General features: G+C 38.2%; 3 protein-coding genes across 5 annotated transcripts in view; 1 reads left to right on the top strand and 2 right to left on the bottom strand.

Moving 5' to 3' along the window:
* The first annotated feature begins 7 nt into the window (after positions 1-7).
* On the top strand, positions 8-1,186 carry med29 (mediator complex subunit 29). The gene is made up of 4 exons (XM_033977702.2): positions 8-187; positions 278-336; positions 570-654; positions 803-1,186. The coding sequence occupies exons 1-4, from the start codon at positions 23-25 to the stop codon at positions 1,028-1,030; spliced, it is 537 nt and encodes a 178-aa protein (XP_033833593.1). The 5' UTR covers positions 8-22; the 3' UTR covers positions 1,031-1,186.
* A 911-nt stretch (positions 1,187-2,097) lies between these two features.
* On the bottom strand, positions 2,098-6,934 carry mlf1 (myeloid leukemia factor 1). The gene is made up of 8 exons (XM_033977703.2): positions 6,831-6,934; positions 6,293-6,452; positions 3,719-3,763; positions 3,076-3,156; positions 2,887-2,997; positions 2,484-2,643; positions 2,275-2,380; positions 2,098-2,198 (listed from the first exon to the last, which is right to left on the bottom strand). Exons 1-8 carry the CDS (start codon positions 6,875-6,877, stop codon positions 2,147-2,149), a joined length of 762 nt encoding a protein of 253 aa, XP_033833594.1. The 5' UTR covers positions 6,878-6,934; the 3' UTR covers positions 2,098-2,146.
* A 606-nt stretch (positions 6,935-7,540) lies between these two features.
* rsrc1 (arginine/serine-rich coiled-coil 1) overlaps positions 7,541-15,614 on the bottom strand; it is a 100,072-nt gene continuing 91,998 nt past the window's right edge. Inside the window, exons 8-10 of one of the 3 annotated variants that reach the window (XM_033977701.2) lie at positions 9,667-9,773; positions 8,800-8,898; positions 7,541-7,786 (exon numbers count right to left, since the gene is read on the bottom strand). In XM_033977701.2, coding sequence (XP_033833592.1) covers positions 7,694-7,786; positions 8,800-8,898; positions 9,667-9,773 — 299 coding nt within the window. In that variant the 3' untranslated portion in view covers positions 7,541-7,693. The remainder of the gene's footprint in view (positions 7,787-8,799; positions 8,899-9,666; positions 9,774-15,614) is intronic. The other 2 variants (XM_055226014.1, XM_055226013.1) reach the window with 2 other exon arrangements.

Here is a 15,614-nt window from a genome sequence, read left to right as displayed (position 1 = left end):
TTTTGTATTCATCCTGATCAAGATGGCGTCTCAGCAGCAGCAGCAACAGCAGCAGCAGCGCCTGGTTCAGCCAGGAGTACAACAGCCCGATTCTCTTCAGCAACAGCAACAACAGCAGCTTAGTCAAGATTTTGACCCAGTCCATAGATTCAAGATGCTCATCCCACAGCTGAAGGAGAGTTTACAGGTGCGATCTCCATGTGAACCTGACGTGCCTTGTGAAAACACATCTGAGTCTATGGGTTTCCATTGAAAATTGTATTATTTCTTCTTACAGAACCTTATGAAGATTGCATCTCTAAATTTGGCTCATAACACTGCTATTGACAATGGCATGTAAGTTTACTCAACGGTAAAAGTAACAATTATAGAAACTACTTTTGTTTTTTGTGCTGGCATTGTGCACCTTGCCTGGGGACCACAGTTTCAAAGAAGCTGTATTGCTACTACTGGCACATTGTAAATGTTTACATTGTCCCAATTCAAAAACTACTAAATAAAAATAAATTATCGAATAATACTTGTTTTTTTGTGAAATTGTATGACATTTTGAAATCTGTTCTCTCCAGTGAAAGCAGTGATTCCACAGTTCAACGCTTTGATAAAAGCTTGGAAGAATTTTATGCCCTTTGTGATCAGGTTGAGCTTTGTTTGGTAAGATATCACACATGTGTAAATACAATTGTTAATATTCACATATGTCATGATAAAACACAATAGGCTGTAAGCAGCACAGTATGAATAGAGTACTTGTCCTAAACTCAACTTGATTTAATATTTTTTGTTCTCCTTTTCCTTACAGCGGTTGGCGTATGAGTGCCTCTCCCAGTGCCTTGATAGTGCCAAACATTCACCAAACTTGGTACCGACAGCCACTAAGCCTGACACCGTGCAAACAGAGTCTATGTCCTATGCTCAGTACCTTGGCATGATCAAGTCTCAAATCTCTTGTGCTAAAGACATTCATAATGCTTTGCTAGAATGCTCTAAAAAGATAGCTGGGAAAGGACAGCCTCAAGGAATCATGTAATTTGTGGTTGCATTGCTGTTTCTTAGCTCAGCTTTTCATGTTTTGTATATTTATTCATATGGAAAGATGTTATGACCTCAACCAGCCAGCTGGTGGCAGTAGAGTTGTAATTACTTAGTTTTGTCTCTTGTTTTTATAATAAAATGGAAAAAATAAGGAGTCTTTTTTGATTTTACATAACAACATTGTAGAAATAGTCCCATTTCATTGACCAATAAATCTAAAAAAAACCACAGCAAGATAAGCTGCGCTGTGATTATAATTGAACCTGATCTATATCTATAAACAATGTAAAGGGGACATTGCCATTGTCGCATAGATGGAATCTTAATGTGTCCCACATTTACAGTACAAATAAAGTTTTAATATCACTTAAAATTCGCAAAGATTTACCAGCCAAAATGTACGGTAATTCTACAATTAATTTCTGATCCATATATCACTAAATGACATGAGCATATAACAGACATGCACACTTTCTGTGAATTAAAATGTTCTGTAGACATACATTAAATATATTTTTATTATTTCATTGACACATGTTTGTTTTGAACATAATGAATGAGATAATGAACTTTGGGATTTAGCTGAAAAATCTGAAAGGCTATCAATAAAAAAGTGGCAATAATTAGTAAACAACAGTAATAAATTGTTTCAACAAAATTATGAGAACAAACACACAAATTGTGCAAGTGATACAGCATGGCCCTCACAAATAATTAATTTGATAAAAAATAGTGGCAATATAAAAAATGTAAAACAGTGTATTATAACAACATAAATCACATTTGTTTCCAGGCCATCCAGTGGTAATATTGGACACAGTATTTGTTTTTAATTTGCTTTTAAATTGTGCAGGTAGTATTCAATTAAAGCAAACATAGTCTATGTTAAGTTGTAGTTGAAACTAAATCTAGCTTCAAATCTTTCTTCTTCTAGGACGTTATTGTAGTAACAAAAGAAAAGTGTGGTAATATATATAGCAGGGTAATACACTGTACACTATGAATAGGTGAAAAGAATAAAGCTGAATATTATGTGTGTACGTGAGAATGCAGAGCACTATGTTGTATATAGCTTATTGCTTTGAACAGTTTAATAATAACATAGAGATCTTTATTGCCTTTTAGAGCCTGGTTCTCTCTTTGTAGCAATTCTGGGTTGTTCTCTGTGGGGAAAAAAACAGAACATGTCTTTAATATCTTGACTGTGCACTTCTCTAGAGCAGAGAATGAATTACTGACCTGTGACCTTGCTCTTGGTTAAATGTAATAGACACAGACCTGTGGCCATCAGATTTAACTGTAGACACCTTTTGCTTAAATTCTTCATCAAATGCCTCTGCTTCAGCTGGTGACAGAAAATATGCAACGTCACAAACTCTGATAGCCACCGATGATATGTCAAAATGAGCAGTGATTTTTGAAGGCATAAACATGAGGCATAAACATACATTCATCTAGATTCTGAAAATCCTGGTTGAATTCTTTTTCACCGGTTTTGTTGTTAAACTTCTTTTCCATGATGTGACCCCTGTCTTGAATGTGGTGACCAATGGCCATCTTTTGCAAACCGCTCTCAGAGTCTTTGATGGCTTGACGAGTTTCCTTGATCTAAAGTGCAATACCAAACCAAATATTATAAATCAGATGGAAATACAGAAGAACCTGATATGCAATCCCCATGGTGTGATATAATTGAAGAGCTTGAACGGACATTTAGCTCGATTTGGTACAATTATCCAAGAACTACGCGAATGGAAAGCACGCCCAGAAAAGGTCAGACAGATGCCCTTGTCAAAGCTTACCAAACTCAGATCGTATGTCATGTCTTGTTTAATATGGAGATTTACTTACCCCTCCAGGAGCACGGAGTGTTGATGAGCTGGCCTGAAAGACCTTGGGCGGCTCATTTCCAACCTTAGAATAAGTCATGACTGATGAAGAGCTGAAAGAGTGGCCATTCTCCTGGCAAACACAAAAACATTTAAGAATGTTCTACCAGCTGTATGCATGCCAAAAATAATCAAATCAAAAAACACTCACAAAATCCCGCGGCATGTCCACTCTGTTTCTCATATTAGTGATCATATTGTTGACTATGCCAATAGGGTTCCTCATCAGGTCCTGCACAAACAACAAAAAGCCAGAGGTCACTGACACCTACTTAGTAAGTGTTCCTGGATCATAAATACTCTCACCAGGTGCAATAACATGCATTTCAAATGACAAATTATAGCTTTGTTTAAAAGAATAAAGTACAAGTATTCAAAATGATACTATGCATGCCAAGCCAGTCTTCTTAAAAAGAGGCAAGAATAAACATAATAATTGCCTAGGATATAGACTACACACTTCTCCAAAATTTTTCAAAGTGATAAAAATACATTTTGGATTTGCCAGGCTAAAACAATAATGGTAAAGACGCATTTAACATTTACAACTAAATAATGCATACATTTAATTAACACAAAAAAATGTTCCGTATCAGAAACATTTAAGAATTTACATAGTAGTTAAGACAAATATTTCAAAACTTTTAATTAGACTGTGTCCTTCTCATAAACATCTTGGTGTCAATTGAAAAGGTTGTATCACTGTTTCTTAAATTTCCCCCAAAAAACAAGCTTACAAAATATATTATTCTTAAAAAGAGCATGCCATGTGACCAACAGCCAGACATACTGACCGTGTTGTCAAAGCTGCCGAATGAAAATAATGACCGACTCATATCCTGGGAACAAACAACAGAAGTGAAAACACATCTTTAAAAACAAAGAAACTGCATTTTCTAACCAATGCACAGTCCTAGAAACACTCTTCATGTTTGGTGGTTGCTGGTTTGCTGTTACTTGACAAAGCCCTTTCTAAACTTGACAATACAGCATGCCCGTGTGGCTTGTTCAAGGCCACCATCTGGATCAGCATACACATGGACGAGTAAAAGAGTGATCAATATAAGCATATAATTAAAGCCTGCTGAATCCAGTCCAGCATTACAGTATTCAAATGCACAGGTGCTCATGACCCCACAACTATCCCAACAACTATAGCACCGTGTGTCATTTTCAGGGGTATGACACAAGGCAGTGTACGTAACCACTGGGTGTTGAATGACTTGTGCTCCATTCGTAATTGGACTGCGTTGTCACAGATTAGCAGGAGTTTAATGCTGAACTTTATTCTCGGAAGGCTGCAGTGGGCTGTCCTGGGCAGGGCTTCGCCGGGGTCACTGAGTCCAAATCTGCTTTTTTGTTTTGGGCAAATGCAAAACACAGTTAAACAAATGGTACCATGCTATGTAGCCACACATGTTAACTGTATCCAAACCACAAAAGCCTAGTAAATATCTGCTATCATTATATCTAGCTTAAGCAGAGGAGTCAGTGAGGTGCATGCAAGATAAGACATCTTCACTCAGGGGTCTTTTAACACATTATTTTAGACATGTGAGCTTAAGTAACCCTGTGCTGTTCTTTTGTATCTAGAACTTATTACGATTCTGCACCTACAACTGTAACTGGTGTGAACAAAGAATCACATCTTGTACAGAAGTATATCTGCATTAAGAGTTTGATATAATACGATATTGATTTCTAAGAACCACAATAGTAGCGATACAATTACTATACAGCACAATACAGGTCTGGCATCAATATTATTTTAGTTAATTTAACAACTTTAAATGTAAAAATACACAGGAAATAATGCCCTTGTATAACTCCTAGAGATGGTATCTCTTTTACTTCAGGTATCATGTATGGTCTTCCAGAGACAAAGACTTCACAGATGCAACTAAAATGCTAAATAGACCTGTTTAATGGTATACTGTGGAACATTCCAACCAAAGCAATAACACCTCTATAGAGACAAGCAGGTTGCACATCTCCACCAGAAAATGTACACAGTACATCTTTAACAGTGAATTTTATTGCTACAACAACTTTCTGTTATCATTTGTGATGCCTAAATATAAACAAATATTCAAGTAGGTGGCTACTTTGAAAGGTGATATGGGACAGGCAGTCACGACTGGCAGGACACATGGCAATGTGAGAAGTGGGTTATACAGAGCTCCCTTTCCCACTGGGAATCTAATACTTGCCCAAGCACAGAACATGAGCGAGGACCAGCTTGCATATGCTGTTTGACCTGCTGTGACAGTCTGTATGAAACAGTGCTTGTAAGCAGGTTTTCAAAGCCAGTCTGTGTATGCACACACTGTGTGTGCACAGTGGTACTGGACCAGCAGAGTAAGAGGGACATGTCTGTCATCTTGCTGCTAATGCTTCAGCAGTGCCAAGGCACGTCCTGCCAAACAGATGGACCAACAGAGCAACAATGACAAAACAGAGAGTCCATGACATCTGCACAAATGCCTTCACAAAGCCAACGCACAGAATCAGAGCCCAGTCTTTTGACCACTGCTGTGCATTACAGGCTCCTGTGAATATGGCCCAGATTGCAGCACTTAATAGTCAGCATTTTTTGCAACTTGCACTGTTATCAAAGATTTTGGAATGCCTCTGTGTACTGTATGCATTCAAACCACAAGCTTTTGAGTGAATTGTCTAAGACAATGATATACTTTTTAGTAGGCTAACTAATATTAGATGCAATTTCTTTTCAATGGGCATATTGCATTGTAGCTCGAGTGCACACACTGTCACTGAAGTAATATGTCAAACAGCAGATTCCACTTGTCCTCAGCTGACTTGAGCCAGCTAATGGCATGATGCTAATTAAGAGGGTTAGGGTGTATTATTATCAAGTACAAATATACAGACCAGCATAATGCCATAACTCAGTCAGTAGCCCAGAAGCAATTTACTGACTGATTCCCACTGAAGTTCAACCAACACAAAAACACATTTCATTTGCCCCACAGTTTAATGGAAAAGATTGATATACAATCACACATCAAGAAAGACCATTTTTGAGCACATGTAGAGGTTACAAACCTATAGTGGTTACAAACCTATAGTAGTAGTGTAAGAAACACTGTGTCAGTGGAACAATGTTCTATATATAGCATTGTCTGAGCTATAACTGCCTAAAGGCCAAGAGGGAGGGATGCCCTTCTTCTTATAATATAGACTTTGCTGACCCATATTAGTGAGTAGTACTTTGGATAACTGTGTGGCGTGGTAATAACCCATAGATGAAAGATGTTTTAATTTGCCCTGTCTGAGAACTATTACAGCCTACTATATGAACTCTGACACCAGCACATAGGGGGGGTCTGTTAGTTGGTGCTTCTCACCCGTTGGTTTTGTGTAAGGGCATGGGGTGAGTTGGACTGTGCCATCCTGCCGCCCTGGCTCGTCCCGTCCGTCAGACTGGGCATTACAGACGCATCGAATGGCTCGGAGAAGCTACGCGTAAAATGCTGCATATGTTCCGTATGTGCACGGAAAGAGTCCCTAAAAGAGAAAGTTCCAGTGAGCTTGACACAGATTGAAGGTAGGCCCACATGAGGCTATAGAGTTATGGTACAGGGCAAATCATCACAGCAGATCTGATATGAGGACATCAATTACAGGTCGAACATGACTCACGTTTAAAACAAACGTTATAGTAGCATAAATTCCTTCCATGCAAAACTTGCAAATGATGGGTCAATTTTGAACAGGCCTATTCAAGGACTGAACAATAACGCTAAATAGGACATGCATTTTGAGGAAACTGGAAAATGATAATGTTAAGCTGCAGGTAAGAGTAAAATGTACAGAACTAACCTAACTAATAGGCTGAAATGACTTTTCAGCATATAACCACTCAAAGTTTAAATATTTACTTACCTAAAAAAAGGATCTTCCTCAAACTCTTTAAATATGCGGCTGAACATGTTTAATCCTTGTTTTTAAAAGTGTCCAGTCTGCTCTGCCCTCTGTGCCTGTGCGTCGTTTGAAGTAGACACGGGCAACATGATTTAAAACCAAACTCACGCTGACACCAACCACGTGACACTCACGGCGCACGCTGATTGGACGTTATTCACGTCTGGCGCAGTGTTGTGACTCGCTGCTATAGCAACAGCATCTCTCGAAAATTTACGAAACCAAAATAAACATGGATTTGTAAACAAATATCACATTTTAAAGGTGGAACTACGATACTGATGCTGAAAAGCAGTTGTCATGTTGTCCTTCCTTTGAATGATTGATTGACAGAGGTCTTTATTTGGAAAAATAATTGTAGGCCCATTGAATATTTTGAACAATTTAAAGTTTCATTAAATTGAACTATTATGTATTTACTCACGCTGTTTTTATTGCCAAAAATGCTGGTTTGGTGGTCACGTCCTTGTCTCCATGGAGATCGCCAAGTTTTATGCCATTATAGGACACTTTCTGTTTTGTAAGCCTATGTCACATTTCTACATTTCTGGATTTACATTAACTTTATACAAATACTCAAGACAGGTCTCATGACTCAATAAGCTTAAATTACCGGTACAAAAAATGCAGCATTATTAAATGAAAACAAGAATTATCAATCTTTATGGTTTGTTTGTTTACAGAAACAATGTTACATGTAAATATCGACAACTTAGGTTACTAAAAGAGGAACAGCATAAAAAAAGATTTTCGTCACTACATTTTGAAAATGCTATACTTCTTTAATAACTGATAATATCCGAACTGACAGCACAGGCTTCTGCTTAAGTGACAGGACTGCCCAATAGTCTTTCCTGACGTAGGGAGATCAGTCTCTTCATCCATAGCTCTTCTGCTTTGTCCTTGTCCATGAACAGCTGTCAGACAATAAGAGGTGAGAAAAACAACATTTAGTCTAAATTACAGAAATGGAGAGCTGAGAATTTGAACCTGCTTAAAAATTGATTGTGTGGGCTATATGTTGCTTTCCTGATCTGGGAGGTGCACAGTCCCACTTTGCACTTTGCTGCTCTTAAATGGTAATGGTATTGATTTGAAGAGAGCTATAAAAGTGCTACTGCTGTTACTGTCTGATGAATGAAGGCATGTGTTTATTACAAAGAAACATAATGACTTTGAGCAAAGTCACAAATGGAGAATAGCAGGATGGTTTCTACAGTGACTATGTGAGAGAGGATGTTGACATGCTGACTGTGTGTAGATAACTGTACATCCATGTTATGATATGTGTCTATTATTATGCAGATTGTGGATGCTACAGATCGCGTCAATCCTTCATTTCAGGAAGCATTGTGTGTATGTGTGTGTTATGTGTAAGATTCGACACCAGTGACTTCTTGTCTGTCGGCCCATGGCTGGTGTCACGGTGCTAATGAGCCAGTGTGTGTGGGATGACAGTATCTGGGCCGGGCTAATGGGACTCATCTGTTCTAATTGGATGTGGAGCTGGGGCCGGAGCCGCCTGGGGCATATTGCTGCCATACATCAGCTTGTCTCAAAGTGTGCATTTGTGTGCACAGACTTGAGCTGCGGGGCACCGTGTATATGTGGGTATATGTGAGGGGGTTATCTGCATACATCAGGCCATAACTGAGTTTCCCCACTAGAGATAGATGACTGGAAAGCCCCAGAGAGTGTTATTGGAGTTTAAAGTTTTCCTTCTCATTTTTTATCATTCAACCACTGGGTGAGAGGGAGGTATTCTACGATTGTTATATACACTACAATATTACTTTGGTCAGAAATAATACAGGTTATATCAAACAATAAAAATATATGTAAATCAAAATAATGAATAAATTCAGCTCTAAATGAGAATGAAATTATTTTTAAATTTACATATACCAAACACTGCAGAATAAAATCTTACATTAGGATGAGCCAAAGTATCCGTGTCATTGTAGACAGTGGACAGTGGAAAACTGAGGTCCTGAGGAACAGTTTTTTCTTCTTCTTTTTTTACTTCAACCTACAACACAAATTATCATTTATTACTTATATGAGTGCCATGTGACAATGACCCAGTAGGTGGCAGTAAGTGAATGAAATACTGCTTGTACCCCTTTAATCATGAGATCACATCTGATATTTAAATTGTCTGGGAGTGTATCTATACAAAGTGCTTGAATTAGCGAGGTGATTCATTTGTGTTTCACTGTGTAACTAAATGCCCCACAAGCAATGATTTCCTCAATCAAACAATATTATTAATAAATGAAAGCTGAAAGATTTTTTTTTAACCATTAAACCTAAGCTCCTCTGGTCAGTATAATTTAACACCTCTTAACATCTGTTTTAAACACAAAGCACAGCCCTCATCAGTGCAACTGACTGGGCCAGGGTGACCATCTCCAAACTGTAGCCACAAAGGTGCTTGACCTTTGTCAGACTTATCAAGTTGTGTCCCAGAAGACCCTGTCAGAGATTCCTTCAAAAACTGAATCTCCTGAATCTCAACAAATCTAATTGCTGTTCCTTCAGAGACAGGAGCATTTCAATAATGACTCCTGTGTTTTGTCAGAATCTGCACAAGCTGAGGGGGATGTCCAAGTCCTCCCTATGCCAGTGACAGTAAACCATCCCAGTTTGAACCAATTGCACAGAATGGGAATTGTTTGATTTGGTCTGGGCCCTGTCTGGACAGAAAGACCAGTATTGCAGAGGGAAATTTAATAAGAGACTGAGTGAAAAGATGGAGAGAGTGAGGGCCAGGCAGAGAAAGAGGGACAAAACGCACCTTTAGTTGGTCCCGGGATGATTTGAAAGCCTGAGGAACAAAGGAATCACTCTCGATGGCTTCAATGTCCTTTATCCTTCGCACTTGCTCCTCTAGAGAAGTTCCTTCTGTAACACATGAAGCACAGATGGAGACCAATGAACAAAAGCCTTCACACACATCTCCAGGAGTGCACATGGGTCACATAGCCCACACTGGGTCGGCCAGCTCATGTCTGAAAAGCTCCAGATTTCATTTGGACCATTTATATCTTTTAGTATAATGGTCTTTGACACATACCATCTAAAATATTTGATATTCTCCTATTTTAATCTTGGTCTCCACGAAAAGAACTCGTATCTCTATCCAAGGGCAGAGGGTTATAAAAAGCAAGCGAACAAAAACACTAACATCATAATAGCCAGACAGTGAATTACACTGAGATAATGCATTCTAAAATAATCAAAATATGAACACAAACTCATTGCTGTGGAATTTCATTATGGAGTCTAAATGCGATTAGGTTTCATACAGTTTTCATCTATCACAAAGTATTTTGCTCTGGCTTGTCCAATCAAACAAAGAGACAGAAAAGGTTTCTAGTAAATTACTCTTGGATATAAACACATCAGAATTCTGCATATCACATAATAAATCATTTCAAGAATTCAAGAGCAGTTCTTCATAGCGTGGGATGGCAAAAATAGCTACGCCGGGAAAGTTAGCGACACCAAAAAGACTCTGCCTGAATGCTCCTATTATTCTGTGGCTGTCAATCTCTCCACTGATCAGTCAATATTCATCGTGGCTCCCCCATCCATCCGTCCTCCGCTGCACTCTCCCATCTCAGGATGTGTCAATCCCAAAGACAGCCAGGCGTTCGGAGCTCCAGCGGAGGTAGTCTGCCACGCAAACAGGCACGCAGGCGGCTACACGTACACATCTTACATTTTACATCTATGACTGAATGACTTCAAACTTTAGGTGTCACTTTATGGTGGCCTATAGGATACAGGTGACATGCACAGCACATCACAGATCACAATATTGGTAGAAAAATTTACATAAAAAAATAAAAAAATGCTTTTAAAATAACAAGAAATGGTAATATTGCGAAATGTACATTTTGTTATGTTTATCTCATGTTTTCTCATTTGTATTTAGTTACAACTTTACACTGACATTGAAAAAGAGACAAAAATCTGCAAACATTCATTACAAACCTGTGCACAGATTTTCAGGAGAATTTCAAACAATGTCTAAATTAAGGAAGGTCACTCTGTCAATCAAAGATGGGAACATAGTAATGTATGGAAGTTATTTACTACCTTAAGTAGCACCAGGGGTAATTTCCAGGTAAATTTGTTAGGTAATAATTGACTCCATCTGTAAATGTGTTTGAAGGTTTCTTATCAGAAGCACCAGATACACTGTAGAACTAATAAGCGTTTTTTCTTCAAACCTATTGATAAAAGATATACAATTTAAATGTACAAAAACAAGGACACACACTATATAATTATGCATCACAGTCTAATACATTTACAGAATGCACAAACGCTCTTGGAGCTGTGCAATAAAAACACAATATACAGGTCCTATCACAACAGGCGACTGATCAGAATCAGAATGACTTTTATTCTCCAAGGGGTTTTTTTTTCTTCGTTAGAGACATGCAATGATTGAGCAGCATTTACTTTTCCCAAATACCCACTTTGTTGTTCTTTGAGGGTGACTGCTCTACATGAAGATGTGCTATACAAAACCTCCTACACATAGTATGCTATAGAGAATCACACTTGTTAGGCATATGTCCTTTTTGCGGTGCTCGGCCGGAATCCATTAAGACCTTAGACTTTTTGACAAACACATTACTGGTAGATAAAATGACTCCCATATGCTGTTTGTCAGATGTCAGCGGGAAAAGATATGCATTTCATGAGGAAAATCAAAAATAATGGACTTTGAGAGCGGACTTGGCGAGCTCAGACACAGGAGAAAATCAATACTCCAGTCGGGGTAAGCGCACTTCTCGGCTTGGAGAGGTCAAAGTTGATATTTAATATTGACACATAATCTGGCAAATTAATTTAACAGGGCAATTAGATTGTCATTGTATCAGGAATGCTTCATGGTGAGTGATGAAATGGTGGGTTAAGTGTCAGCTGAGAGCGCGTGCACTGATAAAAAGAATAAACTCTGAATTGAACCATTTCAATTATGAGGTTTGGATTATGACAGATATTAACTCAACAATCAATACGAGACGGGTAAAGCTTGTATCTTCTTAGATTTGAATGGTTATGTGTTTATTTGTATAGCGTGGCAGCCAGAAAAGCCACTTGCCATCTGATTACTGAAATTAGTTGAACAGACAGTGGCGCTGACGAGCCGCTTTCAGTCAATAGGCTTTTGTTCTCTCTTAATAGCTGTTTGTCCAGTCCATTGATTAAGACCAGAAGATGGGCAGGGAAAATCAAACGAGCCAATAGAAACTGATTTCAGCTCATCTCCTTTAGCCCTGTGAAAGGTGTGAGCAATGATGAGGTGTAGCGTTAATCTACCAGAAGAGGGCGCTGTTCAATAACACATGGTGGATCTTGTGAGCACTGGGTTTAGCCTTACATACTTGACTTTGTTCTACAGTTTGTCAATCAAGTGCAGCCGGCCTGAATATACTGCTGCCGATTAATTCCTGTAATTGAGTGCATGAGTGAACCAACTAAATAACCACAGATCGTGTTGTGGGGGAAATAAAGAGGAAAAAAATTTGACTTTTTTTTAAAACTCACAAACTGCAACCCAGTTTTCAGAAAGAAATAACTTCAGGAAATTGTGTTTAGTGATTCTGTGTATTTCCATTATTAGAAAAGTCTCACTGAAGCATGATGTTGAAATTTTAGTTTACTTAATATGCTAATCAAAAATAAAAAAAATGTAGTCTACAAATTTAAGGTATATGAAATTTGACCATGCAATTTGTACTTGCGTATATAAAATCATATGACAATTATTTTCTTTTAAATTATAAAAAAAAAAAGTAAAGTATCACCTATAAACTACAATTAGACTTTTATTGTGTGTTTATCAAGCAACTGCAAAAACATACCCACAAGCCCACAACTTCCCTCATCTTCCCAGGTTTCAATAATGCGCCTGCTTCCCCTCCGCTGCCCTGCTGCCTCTCCTCGCACTACGTTAAAGATGTGTAATTCAATGCTCAATTTAGGCCCGTCTCAGTGGAGATTTTTTTCCTGCTAATTGATAGAAATTAAGCCATTAATCAAGCCATGAGCCATCATTCAAGCCGGGGAAGATGAATACAAACTTTCATAATAACCACCTTCCCCATTTTAGCCCTCATTAGCATTAATTTTTAATGTAATTATGCTATTCTTTTACGCTGAGCTCATAAATTACTGCTCTTTTGTTGCAGGATGGCCTTGTAAAATCCACAGTAATGCTTTGTAGCCTGATCTTTAAGGCAATTACTGGCTTCTTCACTCTTTTATTCCCCTGCATTTCCAATAACCTGCTCTCTAATGATTTATCTTTGTTGTACCCCACCCTCCAATACCAAGCCCTGCTACAGTTTCTTTTTCTGGACTCTGGACCAACTGCATACTCCTCTGTCCAGTCTACGTGCTCATTTTGATATTATATTACAATTATTTTTTACTAGTTATCTAATAATATTTCAAATTTTGGCACAAAGTTATCAATTGTGTGTGTAAAAAGTGAAAACAAACAAAAAGATATGTGTGATTAGGAACGCATTTGAGTGCCCAATAACGTTCATTTAAATTGTTTAATAGGAAAAAAATGGCAATTATTATAACATCAACTATAGCTTTTTTCTGTGTGCTCTGATTTACCCATCTACATTTTTGCAGAGGCTGAAAATGCTGATAAAGCACTTTACATTTACCACATCTACAACTGAAAACCTATTACCCAGTACCTGTGCAACTATTCCTAATATTAAAAGTGTTACACCAGCTACTGCAAGACATATTCATACTTCAAAGTGTACACAAACAAACAGAAAACCACAATACTACAATTTCTTCAAGTGAAAAACTGTGATACTGTAATAACAATTTGTGAGCCTAGAAAAATGCTTAAAACAAGATTCAATATTCTGCAAACCTCGTTGTTTCTGTTGACTAGTTCACTGTGTAGTGGCATTTCTACCATACGGCTGAGTGCACAGGACGCCAGACGGCAAACTTGGGTTATTAAAAGGAGCCGGGTGTAAGTCTTAGTTAGGTAATACTTTTAGACCGTATTGATTTTGGGGGGAGGAGGGAGGGGGCTGACAGGCTCTGATGTTAGCCCTGGAAATGCATCAAGTGGCTAATGAGCAGCTATTAGGCCTATCGATTTGCTGATTTCAATTGATAGCTAGCAGGCCAAAGCAGCACGTCAATATTTGCATAACTAATACCCTGCAGCTTACAGCATTGAAAAATTAGACCTCTATGTGGACAAGGAAAGATGGTAAACAGTAAATAAAACACAATGAGTAATAGAGATGAATTATTGACTAAAAGGCAAAGATGTATTGTAGTGAACATCATTTTTATCAGGGCTGTATAACAAAACATATACTATTAAAATAAAGTATAATAATCACATGGACGTCTTGTAACTAAGGGGTTATGTTCTTTTCATATTACATTTTAAGAATTGAAATCCCTCAATGACATACACAGAAATGGCTCTTTAGTCAATTTTTTTTTTTTACTCTCACAGTGTGTGGTAACAGCAAAAAAGGAAGAAAGAAGAAAAAAGATTTTTAAGTAAAATATTTCAAATTTAATTAATTAGCAAAGCTACAAAATTATAAAATATAGCATCAAGCCTTCCAAGTATGGTGCTTCTGCAGTAGGGTCAACAGGTTGTGTAAAATGGGGGAAATTGTGATGGGCTGAGCCAGATGTCCCGAGTGTGTCCCAGAGGAGCGTGTGTGCTTGTATAGAGGTTAGTCCTGGAGCAGGAGACAACCAATGGCAGAGCAGGTGGCTAAGCTAGACTAAAGTGGGTTCCCAAGAGACCACACGCAATATATAAACAGCACTCATTACTAAGCCCCCTCCCAATTCAAAGAGCCATGTGTCCATGAAGCAATGTCCGATAGTAGAATGCGTACACAAAACATGTCCTCGCCGTGTCAGTTGTCATTATATATCACACTGACCCAAACTATTTCATTAAATGTATAGCTACACTGACTTATAGCACTGAGAATAATTTGAACTGGGATATCTATTTGGTATGAGGAAATGAAGAGCAGGTGGTGAGTGAGTGTCGCACATGCATACGCTGCTCTAGTGATAGAGATCTCCCCACTCTCCAGTCAATAAAGGTCTGAATGATAAATTAAAGACCCAAACAACCTGCTAATGACAGGATGACATGGCAACCACGCGCCGTGTCCTGCTATCTCACCTCCACATCTCCAATTAGGCCCCCCGCTCTGCACGCTTCTGCTTGGTTGATCAAATTGGTTGTAATATGGCAACACATTTTTATAATGAACATAATGTGAACTAAGTTTCTTCACTCTGAAATTCATACTCACAATCAAAATGAGTAGTTTATCATTTAATTTACCAATGAGCTAAACTGCAGCACACCAACTCGCACTTTGACATGACTGCTATGTTATTACCAGGATTAAAACTTTCTAAGCAAACATTTTAGTACAATTAGAACCCCATAAAGGCCAAATAATGTGAGCAGTATAGCAGACAGGTTAAGCCAGGTTGTTGTCATTTGTTTCTATTAATTATTAAAGGTACCCTAGTATATATGTCAGACATGTGTCATTATATGCCTTGACTAGAGCACTTTTTGGCAACAGTAGCACTACATACGACATCAGATATACGGCTGGCACTGACTCTATACTAAAAGATGCAACGTGGACTCACAATTTGAGATTTACCATTCATCTGACCTGACAT

Source organism: Periophthalmus magnuspinnatus, chromosome 13 (genome assembly GCF_009829125.3).
Source record: "Periophthalmus magnuspinnatus isolate fPerMag1 chromosome 13, fPerMag1.2.pri, whole genome shotgun sequence".
Lineage (NCBI taxonomy): Eukaryota > Metazoa > Chordata > Actinopteri > Gobiiformes > Gobiidae > Periophthalmus > Periophthalmus magnuspinnatus.
The sequence above is the reverse complement of the archived record's forward strand: the minus strand, read 5'-3'. Positions and strand labels throughout refer to the sequence as shown.